The sequence below is a fragment of the Punica granatum genome, chromosome 5 (genome assembly GCF_007655135.1).
Source record: "Punica granatum isolate Tunisia-2019 chromosome 5, ASM765513v2, whole genome shotgun sequence".
NCBI lineage: Eukaryota > Viridiplantae > Streptophyta > Magnoliopsida > Myrtales > Lythraceae > Punica > Punica granatum.
The window spans coordinates 27,865,723-27,888,910 of NC_045131.1; the positions used below are offsets into that span (position 1 = coordinate 27,865,723).

A 23,188-nucleotide genomic window follows, 5' to 3' on the forward strand; every position below is an offset into this window, starting at 1 on the left:
TGACCGCAATAAAAGCCACCACTGTTGACCCTCTCCCTCTCTTGAGCCTCAGTCGACCCCCTCCCACTTTCTTTATTTATTTAATATTTAGAATGTTTTAGTAAGTAAAAATACGTGAGACTCACTCATTTAATAATGTTATAACACGTGACACTATCGTTAAAATTGATAAAAAAATTAGCATCGTGTTAGATTTGAGAATAAAATGAAATGTCGTGTTTTTTGGGCTATTTCCGAAAAATCATGTTATGATATAAAAAAAAGTGTAAATGTCGTATTTTTTTTTGCAATTAACCTCGATAGGTGTTCCATTTAAGAAAAATTCAAATCCTAAGATTTTTTTTACAGCAATTACTATATATGAATAATTTTTATTTGCAGAAAATATTGGGACTTCTTTTACAATTATTATCTCATAAAAATAAATGAAAGTAATACAACACACTCACACTCACACTCACCTTCCCATTTTCTTTTTTATAGTTTCTTGGGAAATAATAATAATATTTCAATAGCTTTTGCTATATTACGCAATGGCTTCGGCTGCTTACACCTTTGGCTCTTCAAGGACTCCAAAGCTTATCCCCTCTACTCGGGAAGGGAGAGAGAGAGAGAGAGAGAGAGAGAGAGAGAGAGAGAGAGAGCTGTTCCTTGGCTTGTCTTCCGAGAATCTTTCATGGAAACTCTCGTCCTCTGAAACTCATCCACAGAGACCCAAGCAGCCCCAAGTACGCCCTGCTCTGCTTCATCTTCTCTCTGCATTGAGCTTCACATCACTCAGATTCTTTCCCCGTTAATGGCGTGCATTTCCCAATCTCTCTCCTTCAAACCATTTTCTGCTTTGGTCCAATGAGGTCTTTCTTTGACCATGATTAATCATATTACTAGCATTTCATTTCCTCTGTTGGGTGCTTCGATTCAGTCCTTGTTCTTCGTTTTTCAGCTGAAAAAACCGATTTTTCGATGCTTTGAGGTTTGAGCTGATGGGTCCGAAGCATAATGTGTTCTTTGTTGCTGCAATTGATTGCTTCTGCTCTGTTTTCGGTTTATTGATTGCTGCTTTTGTCAATTTCTGAGTCTGAAGAGCGCTCCCTGAGCTAATGGATCCGAAGAGAGCCAGGGAATCGCCGGAATCGGCCGTGCTGAGTCGCCCGTCGGCATTCCCGGATGAGGTCCTGGAGCGAATCCTTTCGTTGCTGGACACCCACAAGGACCGGAGCTCGGCCTCTCTAGTCTCCAAGGCCTGGTACCACGCCGAGAGGTGGTCCCGGGCCCGGGTCTTCATCGGGAACTGCTACTCGGTCTCCGCGGAGATCCTGGTCCGTCGGTTCCCGAACATCCGGAGCGTGACCCTTAAAGGGAAGCCCAGGTTCTCGGACTTCAACCTCGTCCCGCAGAACTGGGGCGCCGATATCCACTCGTGGCTTCTCGTCTTCGCCGAGCATTACCCTTCCCTCGAGGAGCTCAGGCTCAAGAGGATGACTGTGACTGACCAGAGCCTGGAGTTCTTGGCCCTGAAATTCCCTAACTTTAAGTCCCTTTCCCTGCTGAGCTGCGACGGGTTTAGCACCGACGGCCTCTCTGCCATCGCTACTCATTGCAGGTAAAGGAAAATAACTGCAGATCCTGTTGATTTTCTTGAAAGTTCCATGTTAGTCTATGCTTGCTTTGCTTTGCTTGAAGATCTGGGAAATGCATAATTCAACTTGTGGGCAAAAGGGGTTTTCATAGTTTGATTGATGAAGTAAAAAGTCCATGGTGAATCACAGAAAATCGTCATAGGATTGATGGCAGCTGGGGGATTAAATCTCGAGGGGATTCTGTTTTTAGCGTTCAAAAAAGTAAACTGAGAGGGGGAAAAAAAAAAACCTCAAAGTGGGGTTCTGTTCTGCGTTTCTTTTTTCTCCATTTCTTTCTTTTTGCTCTGCTTTCTTCTGTTCCTTTTCTTGATGTGACGTCTGACCTGTTAATCGAGCATTTAATGGGTGGACATATTAATTGAGGTCATCCCACGCATATGGAATTATCCTGATTTTTCTTTCGTTCGTTCCTTTTTTTTTTTTTGGTGGGGTTTATGGGGCAAGCATAGCATAGCACAGCACAGCACAAGACAGCATATGCTTGTTCCCACACCAGAAATGACTGAAATTGGATGAAGTACACTAATTATAAGATATGCATTAAGATTCTCTATCGTGCCATGTTATTGGATTCTGTGGCTTAAGTCAATGAACCAAAGATGTAGCAGTTTATTTTGACTCTTGATGTCTAATCTGACTCGGATTTATCTTCTGACTTGAGCAATGGGCTGGAAATTCAAGCTATTTATTATGTTTTCTTCCTATTTCAGTAGGGACCATCACTTCCTCACTCTCCAATGAATTTTAGCAAGATAAGAAAGATTTTTATGGCGAAATAAATTCATGTTCGTCTGGTCTTCATAATCATTAGCAGTGATTCGATAGGTGGGAATGCTTTTAATGAGAATCAGTGAGAATAGTTTTTGTGAACTATTGGCTTGTGTGATGTTTGGTGATCTTGGGCTCACAAATGCGTAAACGACAGAACTATGCATGTGTATATCCTCATATGATTGGTTTAATTTCACAGAGTTCCCGAGATTGTAATTAATCTAATCTGCATAATATTATGCCAAGGAAAAGAGTACATTTATTAAGTTGTGAACATGAAAAGATATATTAGTTAGAGTAAATAAATCATGCTGTGTTTTATAGTGGGTAGTCAGGTATTTAATTAAGTGATGCCAGACTTCTGAAGTGCCACTGGAACGTGAAAGTCGGATTCTTATGATGGTTTCAATGCTTACTTATACTGCTTCTCAAATTTTCCTCTTTCTTTCGGGTCAGGAACTTGACAGAACTCGATATTCAAGAGAATGGCATAGACGACATTAGCGGCAACTGGTTGAATTGCTTCCCTGATAACTTCACCTCCCTAGAAGTCCTGAACTTTGCGAGCCTCAACAGCGAGGTCAACTTTGACTCTCTCGAGAGGCTCGTGACTCGTTGCAACTTGCTGAGGATCCTAAAGGTCAATAAGACCATCACATTGGATCAGCTGCAGAGGCTCCTTGTTCGTGCTCCTTGGTTGACAGAGCTTGGTACTGGTTCGTTCATTCAGGAGCTTACACCTCGGCAATATGCAGATCTAGAGACATCATTCAAAGGGTGCAGGAATTTACAGACCCTGTCAGGTTTATCAGAGGCTACGGCATTATATCTACCTGCTCTTTATCCTGCCTGTGCGAATCTGACTTTCTTGAATCTGAGTTATGCTGCTCTACAAAGTGAGGAACTTGCTAGGCTTCTCGCTTACTGTGCACATCTTCGGCGTCTTTGGGTATAAATTCTCATTGAAACCCCTCTTATTTTTTCTGTTTTTCAAGAAAGAAAAATGTACCTTTTACAAATCTTTACATAAAACTATTAAACACAAGTAAACTGCTTCAGTTTATTCAAAGTTGTGATTGCGTTTACTCTAACTTAAGATTGCTTATCAATGTAGATGCACATTGAGTGTTCGTTCTTTTAGTGATAAAGCATGCAGCCACAGTTAATTCTACTTTTTGATCCTTGAATTAGATTTGATCTCCTTTAGCTCCTAATTTCTATGTAAAGCTTCTGTCTCTATTTGCCTCTTACCGGCTTTCATGTTTGACCTGATTTTGAGCAAACTCTAAAACGCAAGTTTTTCAAATCTCTCCCCACCCCCAACAAACCCCACCCCGTCCTTTCTAGGATTAGGACATTGGGGGGAAAGAAGATGTCGCATTTTATGAGAGGCAATGTACTTGTAAAGTCTGTCGTGATTATCTGGGAGATTCTTGTAATATCCATCACGAGAGGAAAATGACTTTTAGGTGAAAATCTTTGGTAAAGTTTCGATGATGCCATAAATGACCCAGTATTGTTTCCTGGAGCTGCTCTAATTCATGTACTTGTCAAAGTGATCTGAACGAAATTACTGCCTAGATTGTAACAACTCCATTAATTGTAAACGCAGGTCCTTGATACAGTGGAAGACAAAGGTCTTGAGGCAGTCGGTCAAAACTGCCCTCTACTGGAGGAGCTCAGGGTGTTCCCTTCTGACCCTTTTGACGAGGAAATCGTCCATGGGGTGACTGAATTGGGGTTTCTAGCTGTCTCTTATGGATGCAGGAAGCTCCGCTATGTCCTCTACTTCTGCCGGCAGATGACAAATGCTGCAGTAGCGACAATTGTTCGGAACTGCCCCGACTTCACTCACTTCCGCCTCTGCATTATGAACCCGGGCCAGCCTGACTACCTAACTCGTGAACCCATGGATGAGGCCTTTGGGGCGGTAGTCAAGAATTGCCCTAAGCTTCAGAGGCTTGCTGTCTCTGGCCTACTGACGGACCTAACCTTTGAGTATATTGGTACGTTTGCGAAGAACTTGGAGACTCTTTCGGTGGCTTTTGCAGGCAGTAGTGATTTGGGGATGCAGTGCGTGTTAGAGGGTTGTCCCAAGCTTAGGAAGCTTGAGATAAGGGATTGTCCATTCGGGAATAAGGCGCTTCTTTCGGGTTTGGAGAAGTACGAGTCGATGAGGTCCCTTTGGATGTCTGCCTGCAAGATCACAATGAATGGGTGTAGATTACTAGCGAGAAAAATGCCAAGGTTGAACGTGGAGGTAATGAAGGATGAGGAGAGCAATGATGGGCAGTCTTATAAAGTATATGTTTATCGGTCTGTTGCTGGGCCAAGGAGGGATGCACCACCATTTGTTTTGACTCTTTGAATTGATAACCGACGGTAACTGCTCAATTTCTTTCTCGTTAAATAGCAATATATAACCATAGCAGTTGGCAGTAATCATTCAGAATGTGTATGGTTTTCAGAGATGTCACATTGCTTTCAGGTTTGCACTTTGAATAGATATCGAAGCCAGACATCTATGAGTAGAATAGAATCTGAGATCGATTTTACTGGTTGGATGAAGAGCAAACCTTAGCATATAGTATATCCATTGTGATGTTGCTACATATAGCTGACAAGTTTAGGTTTGGACGGATTGAAAGTGATCATCTTTTTCATCTTCACATCCATGTCAATATGCATTCTCTCTGTCCAAATATTTCTGTATGTTGTGAACGCTTGCTGAACTTTGCAGATTCATTCTTCCATGTACGGTGGGCTTCTGTTACATTCATTTGCCCCAATTCGACCAGCGTGGAGATGGAAAGAGTTGGAAGGTCCCAAACTTGGACTTGAGTGTTGAACTGCTTCCATCCTTTGTTACCTTGAGAGTGAGAAACCATCGAGAAAAATGCTACAAATGCCAAAGCTGTATCCTTCCGAGCATCATCCTGCTGGGGCATTGATCGTTAAAAGCCTTAAAGAGCAGGACCTGAAAGAACCAAATGCCTGAAGAAGCTCAGTCGAGATTGTTTTTGACAGGAAAAAGGATTTTTCCGTCTCATGGAACTGAACAACTCTCATCAAACCAGTATCTTGTGATGGACCAGGCCGAATTACCAAATATCCGCCCGAGACATTTGAAAAAGGAAGAATCATCAATTGTCAGCAGCAATACCTATCACCTGAATTATCCTGCCCGACTTTCGAATAGTTACTGAGCTCTTTCAACTATCGGGCAGGAAGGGTCGAACATGACTCAGTGGGACCTGGACTGCACATGCCAAGTGTAACAAACCAACAATGTGCAGAAAGGGATTTTTCTTGATGCAAAAATTTCAGTTTCTTTCGAACTCACTTGGGTTTCGCGTGATCTAATGACTTCATTCCAAACTTATCTGGGAAAAATGTAATTTCTTACTTTTCTCCTTTACATTAACCAAAGTCATGTGGCATGTCCGTTTGTTACAGGACATGACCAATTTCAAGAAATGTAAATTTTTGGGGTTCTTAACTTATCCCTATCAATTTTTTGATTTATTACTCATCTTTATCACTTCTCTGACAAGTGGGCAGTGAATGATATCTATGTGGTAAAACATTGGATTCTCAAGATCCATTGAAGAGCTGCTTCCTTCACCAAACTTTCATGGGGATTACCATTTTTTCACTGGGAAAGGGTGGGTGGGGTTGGCTTGGCTTGGCTCTGAAAATGTTGCCAAATTCATTTTCAGGGTTCCTTTTGACCCTTAATTAATTGTGTTCCCTTGTGCAGCTATAGGCCGACTTCTGTCCCATGCTTAGGTTGTTGACAACTTGTACCGTGACCACTATATTCTCGTACATATAGAACTCGGTTCATGAAGTCCACTATGGTGTCCTGGAGCTCGAAAAGTAGATGTTGAGGCAATTTTACACATGCGACCGGCTGGGTGGCCTCATAGTTTTGAGATCGTTTAGAAAGCCAATGGCGGAAGTCGTGGCAGTGGCGATTCCGAAGATGCGCCGGATGAAGTGTGTTTTTTTTTTTTTGGGGGGGGGGGGGGATGTAGTGTTTTGGTGTTTCATATTTTGCTCCTATTCCGTTAAAACAGAATTGGAAAACTAAGGTGGAAGACTAGAGGGGTAATTCTGGGTGGGTCATAGAGTAATTGGGGGACAGCCTGAATTACCATTCCGGCCCCATAAAGAAACCAATCTCGAGAATCAGAGTATACTAGGAATGGGAATTCCCATTCCCACAAGCAAACAGGCTTTTAAGAATATATGTCAGAAAAGCAAAAAAGAATAAAACCTTCTCTTTTTTTTTTTTATCATCCATCCAATTTTCCCATATTTTCAAGGATTGTTTTATTGCTCTGCTTCTCCAGATTTTGTTTTTATACTATTTTTCGGTTATAATCAAGGCTTATCTATGTAGTATAAGAAAATAGAAATTACAATACTGTATGAGTACAAATAGCCCAACTATAAGAATCGTATATGGAACCTTTTTTTTTTTGATAGTAAAGGAGACTTATGGTTTAAGAAATAATAGGAAATAAAGTGAATGAAGGAGCATATAAATCTCACTATGGATGATTGAACTCATGATCTCTTAATATTAAGTCGGCATATTATACCATCAAAAATCCCTCCGTCGAATCTGGAATCACTTGGTAACAAGACCACAACACTTGTTTTACATTACACATTTTTTCCCCCCGTTTTCCGACTATTATTGGTCCCATTGAAGTAAATGGAGGTTTTGGTGGGACTCGTGTACAATTACTCCACTCCTTTTTGTGGGCTGAAGTCAGAACTCAGAAGCTTTGGCATCATGCTTTCGTGTCAAGTGGGAAGGTTTAGCTTTGAAGTTTTCATTCTTCCTAATAGAAAAATGTTTTTCATCTTATCATTTCATTGGCAATGCTCTTTTAGCATCAAGGATTACAGGGACTATGGAGATTCTGATTATGCTTCTTGTGTATTGTCATTTCTCATCGCAATTCGCTAAATTAGGAAGCGTATATGATGATAAATTTTCACATTGTTCCTCAGACTATCTATAAATAACTCGTGAAATTTCTTATGACATTCCAACACATTTATGTTGTTTATAGAAAGGCTTTAATGTTGGTTGAACTAAATTAACTTACAAAAAAAAAATATTTCTCCCAAAAAATAAATTATAAGAAAACACAACTAATTCAGTGGGCACAATCATTTTTGCATTATCAAAAAGTTATTTTTCGGAATACATCTGTATTTCTTTTGAAATTACTTAGGACATAAATCTTCTTCTCCATATATTCTACATATGATGCAGCCTGTAACACTCATATTGGCGCTCATAGCTAGGGGGTGGCAGACATCATATTTGAAGTGATTAGGAAGTATTATATTTGATAACAAACCATTATGGTGTCCTAAATTTGATTTCATATTCGAACTGTATCATTTAGGAATATCTGGTAAGTTATCTATTTCCTTATTTTTGTCACCACCACCCTAGAATTTCCAAACAGTTAAGATGGAGATTGTAATTTATCGAGTCAATCTTAGTCATTTTCTTCTATTCCCATGAGTTTGGATTATGGACCACCATGTATAGTTTTGTCTCTCCTAATTTTCACATTGTATAAAATTAGTCCGGTTGCCCGCACGTTGTGTAGGTATTTATTGCGTATAAAAGAGATGGTTGGTCCGATGATATTCAGGGGGACAGATTTCAATAAAATAATTAAATAATTATTAGAATAATAATATGGCTTTAAGAATAATATATAGATTTGTTATGGTATTAGAGCAAGTCCATTAGGACCAGCCCGCTGTGATCATCAACTGGCCCAATAAGAATAATCTACTCCCATGATTTAACCTCATAATAAATATATTCCTATAAGCGTAAATCCAAAAATTATGTGAAAAGTTAAAAATTTAACTCATAAATGTATCAGTTTAATCCAAGTAGTCCTAAACGTTCAGTTCCTTAAATATATTCAATTCGAAATTGTAATTGAATGTTAACGACATTAAATCAGTTCACGTGACGCCTCTTGGTTGGTCGATTAAATTTTTATTTTTTTTAATTTTTAAAAAATATGAAAAAAGAAAAAAAATATATAAAATATAAAAAGTGGGGGGAGGGGAGTCACGCCAGTGGAGGCTCTCCCGGCCATTTTTTTTTCTGTTCCTTTTTTTCATACATTTTAAAATTCAAATAAATAAAAATTTTAATTGACCAATTAGGAGGCTACAGATAAATTGATTTAACGGCGTTAATTTCAAACTAAAAATATCTAACATATAAAACATTTAAGACTACTTGAACTAAACTGATACATCTATGACTTAATTTTAACTTTTCGTATAGTTTTAGAACTTCCGTCTTGATTTTACCTCTAGTAAATCTATATATGTGGTGGCCTACAGGCCCAACTCACGGGGTAGATAATATAATAATGGGTATATAGATTGACTCAAGAAATACGAACGTGCATTCGAGTTATTTAATATTTTCTAATCACATTAATTTATGACTAGGGGCAAGTGTCCGCGTGTTGTCCGCGAGGTCAAAGTTTATTCGACTAATAATTGTATGATAATAATTTATATAACAGTCAGTATAACACTTAATCTAAACATATAATAATAGTTTTCATTGTTTCTTTTTTTTTAATAACGATGGATTTCGAGCTTCACCTATAATCTCAACAGTCTACGTGAACACCCTACAAACTCACGGAACATATCAGTCCGGCAATACAGGCCGTGCAGGTGGCCCGATAGGAAGTATCCTCCTACATGATTAATGAGTATCTTCCATGCTGACCTTATTGGCTTATTAGTTTCACTGTTAAACGAAAATCTTGAACTTCTTATATGGTATATTGATTAATATATGTTATACGATGTAGAAGCTAATATCTCTTTATACTTTGTCTAAGTTTTATTTTTAATAGTTGTAAAGTGTTGTTCTATCTTATTAGGTCATTTTCTCAAGCAATATTTGTTAGGCTCTTGAAATATATGAAAAGAATTTATCTTATATTTTTAATATGAACAAAAACCATTATGATATATCAAGACTTATTATATAACCCTGCACATCGAAAAGTGTATGGTACTTAAAATTCCTTTCTAACATCTATTACTATATATAAAATTTACCAAAAATACTCCATTATATTTCAAAAACTTATTAACTCTCAAGAAACTACATATAAAATAAATTTAATTAATTACTTTCCATATAAATAAGAAAGTCCCTCTTTCGTAATATCCACATTAGCTTAGCACACATATTTCGGTAAGAAAAAAAAATACTTGAAATTACCCCTATTGAGCCATTTTTCTTTCTATAAGCATCACTTAAATTTACTTATTCTAATGATGTAGTATATATGATTACAGTTTTATTTATGATGTTAAATTGATCTTTTTTTTGTTACAAATTACTATTATGATATATTCATCTTTAACAATTTTTTATATTACCACGCATGACACACATGTATTCTCCTCTATACCCATGAAAAGGAGAGAAAATACTTCAAGAATCAATTAATAATATGGGAAAAATAGCAAAACTAATTACTAAAAAGATGTCTAGATGCACCATAAATTATGCAAGATTAATACTCCTTATTGGGCACCTTGTACTTATATGGGGTTGATTTCTAATATGTCATGTGAACTTGTAGGGTGTTCATGAGAGTCATAAGGAATAGTCTTCCGAAACATAGACACTCTTCATTATCAAAGAAAATGAAGCATGTAGTTGAATTATAATTGTTCCATGATCTTGTATTGTGTTCATGAGGGTCGTGGAAAATAGTCGGTTAAAATTTAGATAACTTCCGTTATTAAAGAAAAAAATATAAATAGTTGATTGACGTTTGAACAACCTTCGTTATTAAAAAAATAAAAAGAAGTGCGTGGCCGGATTATTATTGTCCCGCGAAGTTGCAATGTGCTCACGAGAGTCGTAAGAAATAGTCAGTAGAAAATTAGATATTTTTCATTATTAAAAAGATAAAAACACACAAAATATAAAATGAAAAGTTCTATAAAATATAATTAGATATTATAATTTAATAAAAAAGAAAGTGGCGAAATCCCACCCACTTGCCACCTCTTAATGTTGGGCCTCAAATCATTTCTACAAGTGAACAGAGCCCCCGCACTTCGTTGCGAGATCCTTCCTTTATTTTTATTATCTCTATAATATAAAATTTTAAATAAATAAATTAAAAATTAATGACAAATAAATTTCTATAATATTGTGGAGGATTTCGTACATTTTTTCTTTCTCATAGACTATGAAAGATATATATGCTAAACTATTAAACTAAATGTCTAATAGCCATTATTTAGCATGAATGATATATAACTTTTTACATATGAAAAAGCAATATTTATCTTTTGACCATGAAGGACATAATGGACACTCACACACATCGTGCTCTACCACTTGATGTATATATTCTATTTTTAATTTCTTAAATTAAATATTTAATCTACACTAATATATAAAATCAAAAGTTTCATTTGGTCTCACTTTCACTTTTCCAAAATGCCATTTTTACAAAAACTTCAATAAATATGGACCATTAGATTGAAGTTATTTTGATAATTAAATAGTAAATAACCACCGAGGCTATAACCCCACTATCACATTTGAAAAAAAAAACCTACCTTTAACTATTATTAATTTTTTCGTGTTTATTAAATTATATATTTATATATATATTATTATTATTATTCACTAATAGTAATTTTGTTATCCTAATAATATAATTTGAAAAGTATGTGCAATATCATGCATAGCGTGGGTCCAAACTCTAGATGTAAATAATCATCGTAATGTGAAAAAAAAACTAAAATAAACATGTTTATATATTTTGTTTGCTCAAAATATTTTGAAGGGATGTAAGGAAAAAAAAAGGTGAAAAAATGCAAGTAAGAAAAAGGGCCATACTCGCCCTGTACATCATACGGACGAGTTTTAAATTTTTACTATAATTTATATGTATATATATGTGTGTGTATATATATATATATATATATATATTAGCATTGCTCTTTTTTAGATGACATTTAAAATCTGTGAAATTCTCATCTTGGAGATCTTGATACTTATAGTGTGATTCTAATCCGATGATGACTATGCAAATATCCAATCTCCCGCACTATATAGCCATCAAGCCAAGCGGGCACAAATCCTGCATCCCGCAGGCAAACGATTAAGAAGCCATTTTATACTCTGCAGGGAAAATAATCACAACCCGTTTTACGTCTTGCCGGCAAAGCAATAACAAGCCATTTTATTTGCCGGCTGGAAAGTAGCAACAAATGCCAATTCACGTCTTGCCGAGATGCTGGTAACATCTGGCTTTATATCTCGTCGGAAAAGCGACAATAAAAGCTAATTTGTAACCCTCAAGGATAATGCACTAACAACCCATTTTATATCTCACTGGAAAAGCGGCTTTTCAATGATTTCAAGACCTTAGTCCCTTAGATTAAAATTGCTCCGATACCATACTAATCTTATATAGTGTGGAAGGGAGGACAGATAAAGTTATATGTGATGGCCCATGGTCCGAACTAGCCGAACTCATGGAGTAAAAGATAATGACTATATAGTAGATAGATTTAAGGAATTACAATGATTATCTTAAATATTTATAGGCTAAGTGGTGAGAGGAAAATAAGAAAACAGAAAATCTACCAAATATTCCTAATTGATATTTCGAATATAAAATCAAATCTAAATACTAACATGGATTGGTTCAAGCGGTTTGGCGCTTGTTCTTCATAAGTAATGTCTCAGGTTTGAGTATTGTGAATGAAGAATAAACATGCTGGGAGAGTTTTACCCTCTAGTGCACCGTCCTGACTCAAACTGAAAAAAAAAATCAAAACTAAATTTCTATGTTCTTGACTATCATAAGTTTTTGATATGAAATATAATATTTCCTAATCACATGAAGTATGATCTTCAAACATAGCTCTATCAATGGCCATGCAGAATGGATGGGAGAAGATCTGGTTGCAAAGTGATTACCTTCTGGTAGTTAATAGGATTTCGAACTCTAGTCCCATCCCTTGGGATGTTAGCAAAGTTTTATATGATATTTCCTCTCTTCTTAAATGTTTCATGGAATGGCGTTGCACCTGGGTCCCTCGGTCAGAAAATCAATTGGCACATGACCTCTGCCATCTGGGCTTCATGACCAATCTTGATGTTCCTTATATATTTGATGGATACCCTTGTAACGGTGCTCCTTAATTTAATGAATAAAATCTCGTATTATTCAGCAAAAGAAAATTGATCTTCAATATATCTGGGGATGCAACTTGTTATGATCATTGAATTGATCAAATTCATATCTTAAAGTATCACGGTATTAGTGAAAATTCGTAGTTTTCCTTCGCGAAAGGTTCAGCTGAAATAGTTAGAAATCTGCTTAAAAATGTTATCTCCCGAAGGAAATACATGCATAGGAAAAAGCCTATAGCAAATATTTCCATAGGATTTATTGGTGGAACGACTCAAAGTTAACTCGCCTGTCTGTAAATTCCGTGCATTAAGTATAGAGTTTTTGTAGTGTGGACCTTTGCGCCTGAAAATATAAGTGCAGCAGGACTACGAAGTAAAGGGACGCCGGAATTTTACTAATGAGAATTCAACATCCTAACGTTGAAAGTTTAAAAAGAAAAAAAAAAAGACAAGAAAAACTGAAACCAGAAGAACCTAGAATGCCTCCTCTATTGGTGAAATGTCGATGTCTTTTCCAGTCTTATTTTTCTGGTCAACTGGAAGACGCAAAGAAGATTTGGGATGATCATGATGATGTGATGATGATGATGATGATGTGGTTCACTGGCCGTAGTGGTTCTTCTCCAAACCCTAGGACAGACTCATCAGTGGACTGTGAAATCTAATTAAGGTAGGTTTTGGTAACTGTCCCATTCAAAACTCAGGATCAACGGTGAAAGATTATTAGTTGATTTTACCTCGTCACATAGTACGAGGAAGAATCAATTAAATTACAATAAATTAAATAATAAGTGCTAATCACTCGATTAATTGTGGTAAATCTTCTTAATTGAAGCAATCTTATTGGTTCTTTCTCATCACATTATTATAAGATAGGATCATCCAAAATTTTCTCATCAACAGTAGTTAATAATGCCCATGTAGTGTGTAGCCAAGTACTGCTGTTTTCATAATATATTCATGTGTTACATGTTCTTTTCAAGTGAGAGACTACTTGACCTAATATCACTATTGTACTTTTTTTTTTTAAATTGTGATTTACCATACATAGAGATGGACTGAGGAACTGAGGAGTGCGGTAGTTGACTCCCTAAAATCTTGACGCTCAATGAAAATTGACGTATTATTTTCTCAATGAAATTACTTATATTTGCTTCCCATGACATGGAAACTTTACAATACTCCTGTGCGTCCTTCTAAGGACCCCACCCTCCCTTAAGCCAAATCTTGCATCCGACCTTGCATTACATCCGATTTGTGAACACGAATATCACTTTTAAATTGGTGCTTTTCAATTTCAAAGCATCCCATGAAGTGCTCATACATGCACCAAGTTAATTTCATTAATCGAACAATCAATCAAAAAAATTTAGTAACATTGTTTCAACGCGAATACTATCTAAAGATTTAACAATCACTAAATTCATTTTCGAATGGAAAAAAAGAAAGTTTTGGTCCTTAACCTTTAATGCTTTTGTTACTTTAGCCATATTTTTTTTTGTCATTCTTATCCTCAACCTTCTCCAGTTTTTTCACGTTGGCTCTCCCGTCATATTTTCCGTTAACGAAACTGATATGGAATTTATTTTTATTTTTAATACTTTATGTAAATAAAAATTATCTTTTTAAAAAAGGGGTGGGTGCAACTGCCGACTGCTTCAACAACTGAAGAGAGAAGGAGGGACTATGGGGGTTGTTTGGCCACCCCGACCTCACCTCTGAGGTCTCCAGCGTCCTCTAGGAAGGCCGGCGATCGCAAAGGTGGGGTCGCAGCCACCGATCGACGCTCCTAGCCCCCGAATAGACTGAGATTTGCACTTTGAAATCTCGGTCGTTTCAAGGGCCGGGGGCGTCAATCGGCGACCACAATCCCACCTCCATAGTTGTTGGCGCCTTTTGGGGATGATGGCGACCTCAGAGGTGGGTTCAAGGATGCCGGTCGTCACCCCCAATACCACCCACCCTCACCAACGGCGGCACAACCCCAAATCCTTTTTTTTTTTGCTTTATGATATTTTAATCTTCGAATAATTAATTTTTATTTTTTAAAAATTATAAAATCATTTTAGTTGTGAAACTTGACTTTCTCTCATTGGCTTTCACATCCACATCAACATTGGGTAACAGAAAAAATGACGGGAGGACCAACGTGATAAAAACAGAAAAGGTTGAGGACAAGAATGACAAAAAAAAAGTTTAGAACTAAAGTGTAAAAATGCTAAAAATTGAGGACCAAAAGTATCTTTTTCCCTTCTAGAATTGGTCCAAGTAGTCCACCATTTTGGGGCCTCCAATTGCAAATTAATTATCAATATTGTACTAGTATGTACCAATATCTTGTACTTCTATAACGAGATTGATCAAATTGTTCCAATTCACCATCCTTCACTAAACCGGTCTAATCAGATCATTTATACTTGCTTATTATATACGAAGGAAAATATACTTACCAGGATTTCTCCAGAAGATTTGAATTTCAGAGCATGTAAGAAGAGGAGCAAACTCTCCTACATTGGTTAATAATTTAGCTGAGAATTTTAAATTATCCTATCTCACAATAATATAATGAAGAGAAACCAATAAAATTATATAACAATTAAGAATAATAATTATTAATACTCAAGTGATTAACACTCATTTTTCCTGTTTATTACAATTTGATTTTCTGGCGAAATAGGAGTATTAAAGAATTTCTCATAATTTGCAGATTTTGTATTGAACGGAATTATCAATATTATCACATATACAGGGGCTGCCCTTAACTATCCGTTTGATAAGACACGTACATTGCCCTTGGCTTGCCTTAGATTTCAACACACACCACATATTGATTGGTCGGAACTGTTAGATTTTCTTTTTTCGGGGGTCGATGATTGGTTGGCATGATTAGCACTTTATATTTAGTTAGTGGGTCATCTATATATATGTTACTATAATCATAACAATTAGTCCCTGTCATCAAGCAATGTACTTTTTTATTTTTATTATTTGCTTTTGCTTTCTGTCTGTGCATATAATTAAGGAAAAAAAAATATTTGTGCCATGCAAGGTGTATAGATAGAGAGGGAGAGATGGATGGAGGAAGTAAAGATAATGGGTTGTGTACTTTTCTCTTCAAAGCTAAGGCATTTTCCAGCTGTGTGTTTTCTCCTCATCAGACTCTCCCTTCTTTCCTACTCAAGGTTGCTCCTTTACCATTTTCCTTTTGTCGTAATGCATACATACAGATGTATATATAAATCTATATTTATATATTGTGGAATTCCTTAAATTTCTACCTACCACTTAGCACTAAACTAGACGACACGCCCCAAGTAGAACCCTTTTTGGAACTCTTATTGCACAATAATTTGCAAATTTAGGGCAAATATATCGCGTTCGATTCACGACAGCTGACAGGCATTGTTTCCCATCTATTTCCCAGTGAATCTCTACCCTTATTTCTTACGAAAATCAATTGGTTTTGGTGATGAGCTAGCAACCGGAATGCACATATGATATGGTCTTGGAGAAATTCCAAATCAAGTAATTGCATTATCCAATATGGCGGTTCTAGTTAATGGAGCTCGTCTCGTGACTACCGAATGGACCGATACATGCCTATTCGCATGCAAGTCTTACACCTGCCAATAATTTGAGATTAATAAAATATTTAATAATGTGCAAGTAGTGTAGAATCAATATAGTGATTTTAATTAATGTATAATTGTATAAATGTAGGGGATAATGTATGAGTGAAGGCTATGTGCATCCGATTAAACCACGAGAAGGCAGAATGGAAAAGGACATGAAGGGCACACACAAAACCAAACAATATTATCTGATGGAGTCCCTCCACCAGCAAAAATCCAAATTGCGCTTTTGACAGACAGAGAAAACCACAAGCTTTTATATAAGACAAAGTACAAGAATTATCGCCGACTTTCTCAATTAGAGGCTTGCTTTAGAATTATGATTATATTTTTAAAGAACAAAAAAAAATCAGAGAATATCGTGTTAATGATTAGACAATGAGATTAACTTTGGTGAGGCTCAAGCCCCATGTGAAAAGATTTTAAGAAAGCTACAGAAAAATGATGAGCCGTCCGTGACTAGGAGGATGGGGATTAATTTAGTGGGATCTATAATTACATAATTTAGTCATTTGAAAGGCAGTGTTAAAACAAAATTACGCACCTAATCATTTCTTGACTCATTGTATAATAAGGACTCATTCTCCACCTTGTACAGCTCCAATTAATGGAAGAAACGTGGTTTACATACATATATTCATCCATCATGTCACGTATATATCATGCTTCACTCACGGGGTAGTCTACTATACTTTGGGTAAAAATTATATGTATCATAAATTCAAATAAATTACTTATAATTTTCAAAATATATTACTTGGTATTAAGTAAATTACTTGAGTTATCAGTAAATTACTTTAGAGTTTTATTCATAAAGTTTTTGCATGTATTGTACATGCATTTCAAATAAATATATTGTAAAATTTTTATCTACTCGATCGTCCCAGTTAAAATGTTGGGTTGACAGTTAAATTCATTGTAATTTTGGTGACATGACGTAGATAATAGATGCTGTGTAGGTATTTGAGAAACTGGATCACATTATATTGTATGGATAAGTTACAAAAAAGTATAATTTTATTCATGCTACGGATTTAAGTTTTACCATTGAAATGCACCATGAAGTAGCCACATCTGAGATTCTTTTGTCTTGCCTTTTTCCATGAATACGATGAGGACTGAGCCGTGGGCCGTGACCCTTTAATTACTTCGTTAATCGCTTCCATGAAAAGCTTAATCATCCTCCAATTAACCGTGAGAGCTTTGGAGATGGGAGATGCCCATTTGTTTTGCTCTTTTAATTTTTCGGCTAGGCCTTTGACTATTACTCCTACTTCACAAGAAAGATTGAAAAAGAGAGAAATCTTTTCTTTTACATACTTTTTTCCTTATGAAATTAATTTCACCATTATTTCACTATACAAAAGGTGAGTACTCCAATCATCTTGGATTGGTTCGGATGATTTAGTGTTTGTTTCCGATCTTTAAAAAAAAAACTTCAGATTTGATTTTATAAATGAAAAAAAATTCGGGATTGAAAGAATTTTATCTTTTTAGTGAAATGATCCGATTCAAACTAAATAGTCGGGACGCATTAACCTATAGAACACTACGGCGCACACCAAAAAAGAAAAAGGGAGTAATTCAAAAGCTAGCACTAGGAATCTATACATTGAGGAGGTTCACATGTTGGGAATGGGGGATGTTTATTCTCATCTCTCTTATTGGCGTAAGGACATTAAAAGATCCACAACTTCTCACCAAATTATCAATGTTGTGTCCTTATTCAGGGGTGGCCATAAGTATAACACCCTTTAATTTGTTTCTCTCTAGGGCACTAATGACAATATTTGTCCCTTTCTTCTTGCATTAGGACTCTTAAATAATGGTCTAGGCTAGAAAACGATGTATTGATACATCAAGGTGATGTTAATTAATATTCTAGCTGGCCTGCCAATCCCAACTCATATAGGTACCCAAGAATTCGTGTTCATTCAAGCGTTAAAACCTATGCGTTTGATGTATTTTGTCAACAGCTAGCTATATGTAAGTCGATCTTATGTGAAAATTTTTTATTTGAATACGAAATATATGTCAATTCTCTGTTTATGATATATATATATATATAATTATATATATGTATAATTGGACAAAAAAAATTATATCGGACGTTAGTTATAATATTGATTGTTTCATCCAATTTTCTTTTCACCTCAGTGTTAACAAATTGAACTGTTTCGTCTCTCATTAAAAAAAGAAAAAAGAAAGACTATTCTTTCAAAATGATCCCTAAAGTTTGAGCCGACCACCAGTTGGTTCTCAAAGAATATTTGCCACTAATATGGTCCATTTGAACTTCAATTTTGTCTATTAAAAATGATCAGTCATTAAATATGGAGTAATAGAAATTTGGCGGACCCAAATTTCATTGGGTCATTTTGACAATTTAAGAAGAAAATATTGGGTGAATTACAATTGTAGTGATATGAGAGCAAAAGCCACTTTTTCCTCTAGGCATGGTTTTTCTTTTAAATTTTTTAGGGCGTTAATCTCAAAAGGGAAATGCCGTCTTCCAATAAATTGACGCACCTCAATTAAAAAAAGAAAATCTTTGTGTTACAAAGTGAAAGCATCTAGAATCAATTCTTTTTAATCTTTCCTCTTTCTTTTGGGGTATTTTACAGTTTCTATTAGCTTTATATGAAATCGAATAAATTAAAAAGCTTGTGTCATATATCACACAAAAATGACAAATTAAAGCCACTTTAATTTAATTAATTAATTCCCCCTTTTTTACATCCCCTTTTTTTCTCCCTTTCTTCAATTGACATAGTCAACCTCTAAGCCATATGCTATGCTTTCGACCCTAAAGAATAAGGACTGCGAATCACATTAATATATTAGTCACATATATAGTCAGAATTTCAGCTTAATTAATTTATCAACACATAAAAAGATTTAAAGATAATTTAATCGAAAAAGGGAGAAAAGGGCAGCCCCTGATTGCAACATCCTATGTATGTAATTACCAAGTCAACGGATTGACAAACAGTGGGAAAATAAGTTGTCAAAAGTTACACACCATGTGGTACTACAGAGATACATATAACTACCAACTCCTAATGTAAACCACTAAAAGGGATTGCTGTTAATCAAACTCTTTGCTTAATGCATTTGGGAATATTAATACTAAGATGAACATGTCATGGTAAAGTATCGCGGAATTAAGGTGGTCCTGTTGATTAAAATTCACTTCAATATGTTATTCATCATGACATATTAAAAAGTAGTTCAATGTTTAGCCCGAGATGGTGCAAAAATGAGAATTGGATTTGTTACTAAAATGTCGGTATTAAATTATTAATTGGAGCAAATTCAACAATGGAACATCTTGGGTTAGAAGAGAATTATCAAATGAAAATACTTAGCAACATTTTTGCAGAAATAAACACTCTTAGCAAATAAGTAAAAGTTGATCTTAAGCAAAATGAAAAAAAGTTAAACATGTAAATTGTGAACAAAAATGTTAAATCATTGCCTAATTTCCACTTAATGCTCGCATTTAATAAATAGACCTTGAATGTCGATGAAATTGTCCTCCAAACATGGCATGTAACATTAGCTAGCTTTGACCATGCAAAGTAAAATTAACAAGTTACTAATAATGAAAAATACATTTTTTCTCTACCTTTAATATCAATCGATATACTAAGAAAGTTTTATTTTTATTTCCATAATATTTGACATGACATGATTGCGACTAATAAATTTATCAAAAACACCTTGTGGTCATAGTCAAACCGATGCCCGTATAGTATTTGATAAATTAGGAAAACTAATCATTTTTAATAAATTAGGAAAAAGAAGTGAAAAAAAAAATAAATTTTGCAGGCTAGCACCTGCACCTCCATATCTTCAACTGAGTATTAATATCTCTCTCATGTAAAGGTTAGAGAGAGAAAGAAAGAGGCATTTTTGTTCATTCATCATCTGCTCTATCTTCATCTTCTTCCCCTGCCATTGCCACTGAAGCAAAACCTTTTAACCTCAACCACCTCCCTCCTTTATAATCTGCTCCCAACTCCCACCATAACCCCCTCAATAGTCTCACCTCCATTATTACCCAAATGCCCCCACTTGCCCCCCTAACAATCACAGTCGTCTCCCCCAGATGCCCTTTCTTGAAATCCCCTCAAGGAGCAGAACAGTGAACAGACCCACCAATCCTCGAGCTTCCTTCGAGAAAATGGCGTAATCTTGCTGCCCTTTTCTCGCCCATCAACGATGAGACGGGAGATCATCTTCCTTCAAGATTCAAGAAAACCCATTGAGCCTAAACCCACCCTGACGCAGTCCATTGAGAGCCTGTCCTCCCTCATCTCCCTCACCCACTCAATCAGGGTCTTTGCTGTGAAATGGCAGCTCATACGGAACAAGCTGGAGGAGCTCAAGTCGGGCCTCGTCTCCGCCGAGGACTTGGACGAGAACCCGGCCGTCTCGGGGCTAATCAGGGCGGTCATGGCCACCGTCGCCGAAAGCTTCGATCTTGCGAGGAGCTGCGTGGATCTTTCCTACAGCGGGAAGCTGCTGATGCAGAGCGACCTCGACATTGTTCTGGGCAAGTTCGACCTCCACTTGAAGAGCCTGAACGAAATCTACTGCTCAGGTATGTTGACTCCAGGCCACGCCCTTATCGTGTCGAAACCCGGGATTGGGGCTTGCAAGGATGACCTGAGGTTCTATGTTAAGGATTTGCTCACTAGGATGAAGATTGGTGACATTGATATGAAGAGACAGGCTTTAGTCAGTTTGCTTGCGGTAGTTAGGGAGGAAGATAAGTATGTCAAGATAGTTGTCGAAATTGGGGAGGTTCTGGGTGTGTTAGTCGGCTTTCTTGACACTCCTGAACCCGGGATTCAGGAGCTGTCCGCGAAGGTGATCTCGGTGGTGGCGGGTTTCGATTTGTGCAAGGGGACCTTGGTCTGTTCCGGGGTTATCGCTCCATTGGTTCGGGTTCTTGAGTGCGGGTCCGCGGCTGGGAAGGAATGGGCTGCGAGGTGTTTGAACAAATTGACCCAGAATGCAGACAACGCATGGTCGGTTTCAGCCCATGGAGGCGTAACGGCTCTGTTGATGATATGTTCAGGCGAGTGTTCCACTGCCGAAATGATCGGGCCTTCTTGCGGAGTCCTCAGGAATCTCGTTGGGGTGGAGGAGATAAAGCGGTTCATGGTTGAGGAAGGAGTGGTCTCGATATTTGTCAAGCTCGTGAGATCGAAGGACGATATGGTTCAGATGAATGCGATGGAGTTCCTCCAAGCGATAGCTTCAGGGGATGAGATCACTCGGCAAATGGTCATTAAAGAAGGAGGAATTTGCGCCCTCCTGAAGATATTGGATCCTCTCTCGGCTCAGTCCAACAAGTCCCGAGAGGTTGCCCTTCGAGCGATTGAGAATCTGTTCTTCTCTTCAGCAAGTTGCATTAACATGCTGGTAAATTTCGGGTTTCTGGAGCTTCTAGTACATTATCTTCGGAAAGGCGAGGCTTCGGTCCAAGAAATAGCCCTGAAAGTTGCCTCGAGGCTCTGTTCCACTTCAGCGGAAGCCAAGAAACTGTTGGGAGTCGCAGGATTCATGGCGGAGTTTGTGAAGTTCCTTGATGCGAAGTCGTTCGAGGTCCGTGAAATGGCAGCAGAGGCCCTGTCGAGCATGGTCATGGTCCCGAAGAACCGGAAGCGGTTCGTGCAGGAGGACCAGAACATCGGGTTCCTCCTTCGGTTGCTTGACCCTGAGGACGGGAACCCAGCATACAAGAAGTTCTTGCTGTCCACCCTAACGGCGATCACCAGCTGCAACAGCGGGAGGAGGAAGATCGTGAATTCTGGGTATCTCAAGAACATCGAGAAGCTTGCGGACGCAGAGGTTTCTGACGCGAAGAAGCTTGTCAGGAAGCTCTCAACAAACAGATTCAAGAGCATGCTGAGCGGGATGTGGCATTCTTGATCCTTGTCTTTTTCCTGCCTGTTCACTGTATATGTTTACACGAGTGAATTACTTAGTTTTCTTAGAAAATGTTTTTTGCTCTCTCTCATTTCGTTTTCTCTCTGCGCTTTTTTCTGTGGAAAAACAGCTTTAGAACAGCTTTTTTTTTCCCCCCTTTTTTCTTCTCTCTTTCTTTTGTTCATAAGATTGTATGACTACAGCAAATTAGCAGTTGCAGAAGTAATAAGAAAAAAAATCTGCTGGTGCATTTGGTATATTTGCTTTGAAGACATGCCATCCTAGGAGACTCTTGAGAATTGGTACAGTTACAGATATATGAACAAATGGAAAATTCCAAGGATGTGCTTCGGCGATAAATTAAACTTTCATGTGGATGGACTCCCCTGCAATGCAGGGATTAAAGTGTCAACACCCAAATGAGTTTAATATTAGCTAATAGGCTGAAGATATTTCGTGATCTCACAAAACTAACGAAGAATAAGAGGAGACAAATATACGTTACGGAGTACAATTATCATCACATGCATTGCCGAAGTTTAGAACTCATAAGAAAGATTTCGTGATTGGTACCAACCGATGCCGGAGCGAGGATTGCCATCGCGCCTTGATAAAATTGGTGTTTTATATTTGGGATTCATGTCGCATGTCAATGGGGATGGGGAAGTCTTTGCTTGTTTGGGTGTATTTGGAAGGGAGCACATGGGTGTGGGGACTGGAGAGGGCCATGTGAAGAGTAGCCATCGAAGGCTTTTGTCCAATCTAACATTTGGGAGTTGAGGGAGGAAGAAGACAGTGACGGATGAAAATTCCCTTGCTGTATTCTGCTTGTCATTTTCTTGGCCCTGTCCCTCCCCTATCCAAAGCTCTCTGGCCGTGGTTTACTTTGTCTCCCTTATCCTAAAAAACCCGGTTAATGCAGTACCAACGTAGCGGCAAAACGTCGATCAGGA

At 37.3% G+C, this 23,188-nt stretch overlaps 2 protein-coding genes across 4 annotated transcripts; both read left to right on the top strand.

The window, feature by feature from the left end:
- Positions 1-559: 559 nt before the first annotated feature.
- Positions 560-5,941, top strand: LOC116208195 (protein TRANSPORT INHIBITOR RESPONSE 1-like). Of its 3 annotated transcripts, none has more exons than XM_031541501.1 (5): positions 560-854; positions 1,085-1,603; positions 2,868-3,360; positions 4,024-4,793; positions 5,152-5,941. In XM_031541501.1, exons 1-4 carry the CDS (start codon positions 850-852, stop codon positions 4,777-4,779), a joined length of 1,773 nt encoding a protein of 590 aa, XP_031397361.1. In that variant the 5' UTR covers positions 560-849; the 3' UTR covers positions 4,780-4,793; positions 5,152-5,941. The 3 variants fall into 3 exon arrangements, with proteins under 3 accessions (XP_031397361.1, XP_031397364.1, XP_031397363.1); XM_031541504.1 differs by having other exon boundaries at positions 560-728; XM_031541503.1 differs by having other exon boundaries at positions 561-728; positions 1,078-1,603.
- Positions 5,942-20,182: 14,241 nt separating this feature from the next.
- Positions 20,183-22,494, top strand: LOC116208482 (protein CELLULOSE SYNTHASE INTERACTIVE 1). The gene has a single exon (XM_031541958.1). It carries the CDS (start codon positions 20,520-20,522, stop codon positions 22,236-22,238), a length of 1,719 nt encoding a protein of 572 aa, XP_031397818.1. The 5' UTR covers positions 20,183-20,519; the 3' UTR covers positions 22,239-22,494.
- The last annotated feature ends 694 nt before the right edge of the window (positions 22,495-23,188 follow it).

Bases quoted from the DNA above. Each gene is read 5' to 3' on its own strand.
- LOC116208482 (XM_031541958.1), top strand. From the start codon at position 20,520: ATGAGACGGGAGATCATCTTCCTTCAAGATTCAAGAAAACCCATTGAG.
- LOC116208195 (XM_031541501.1), top strand. The intron at 1,604-2,867 runs GTAAAGGAAAAT...CTTTCGGGTCAG, and splicing joins GCCATCGCTACTCATTGCAG to GAACTTGACAGAACTCGATA. The intron at 3,361-4,023 runs GTATAAATTCTC...TTGTAAACGCAG, and splicing joins CACATCTTCGGCGTCTTTGG to GTCCTTGATACAGTGGAAGA.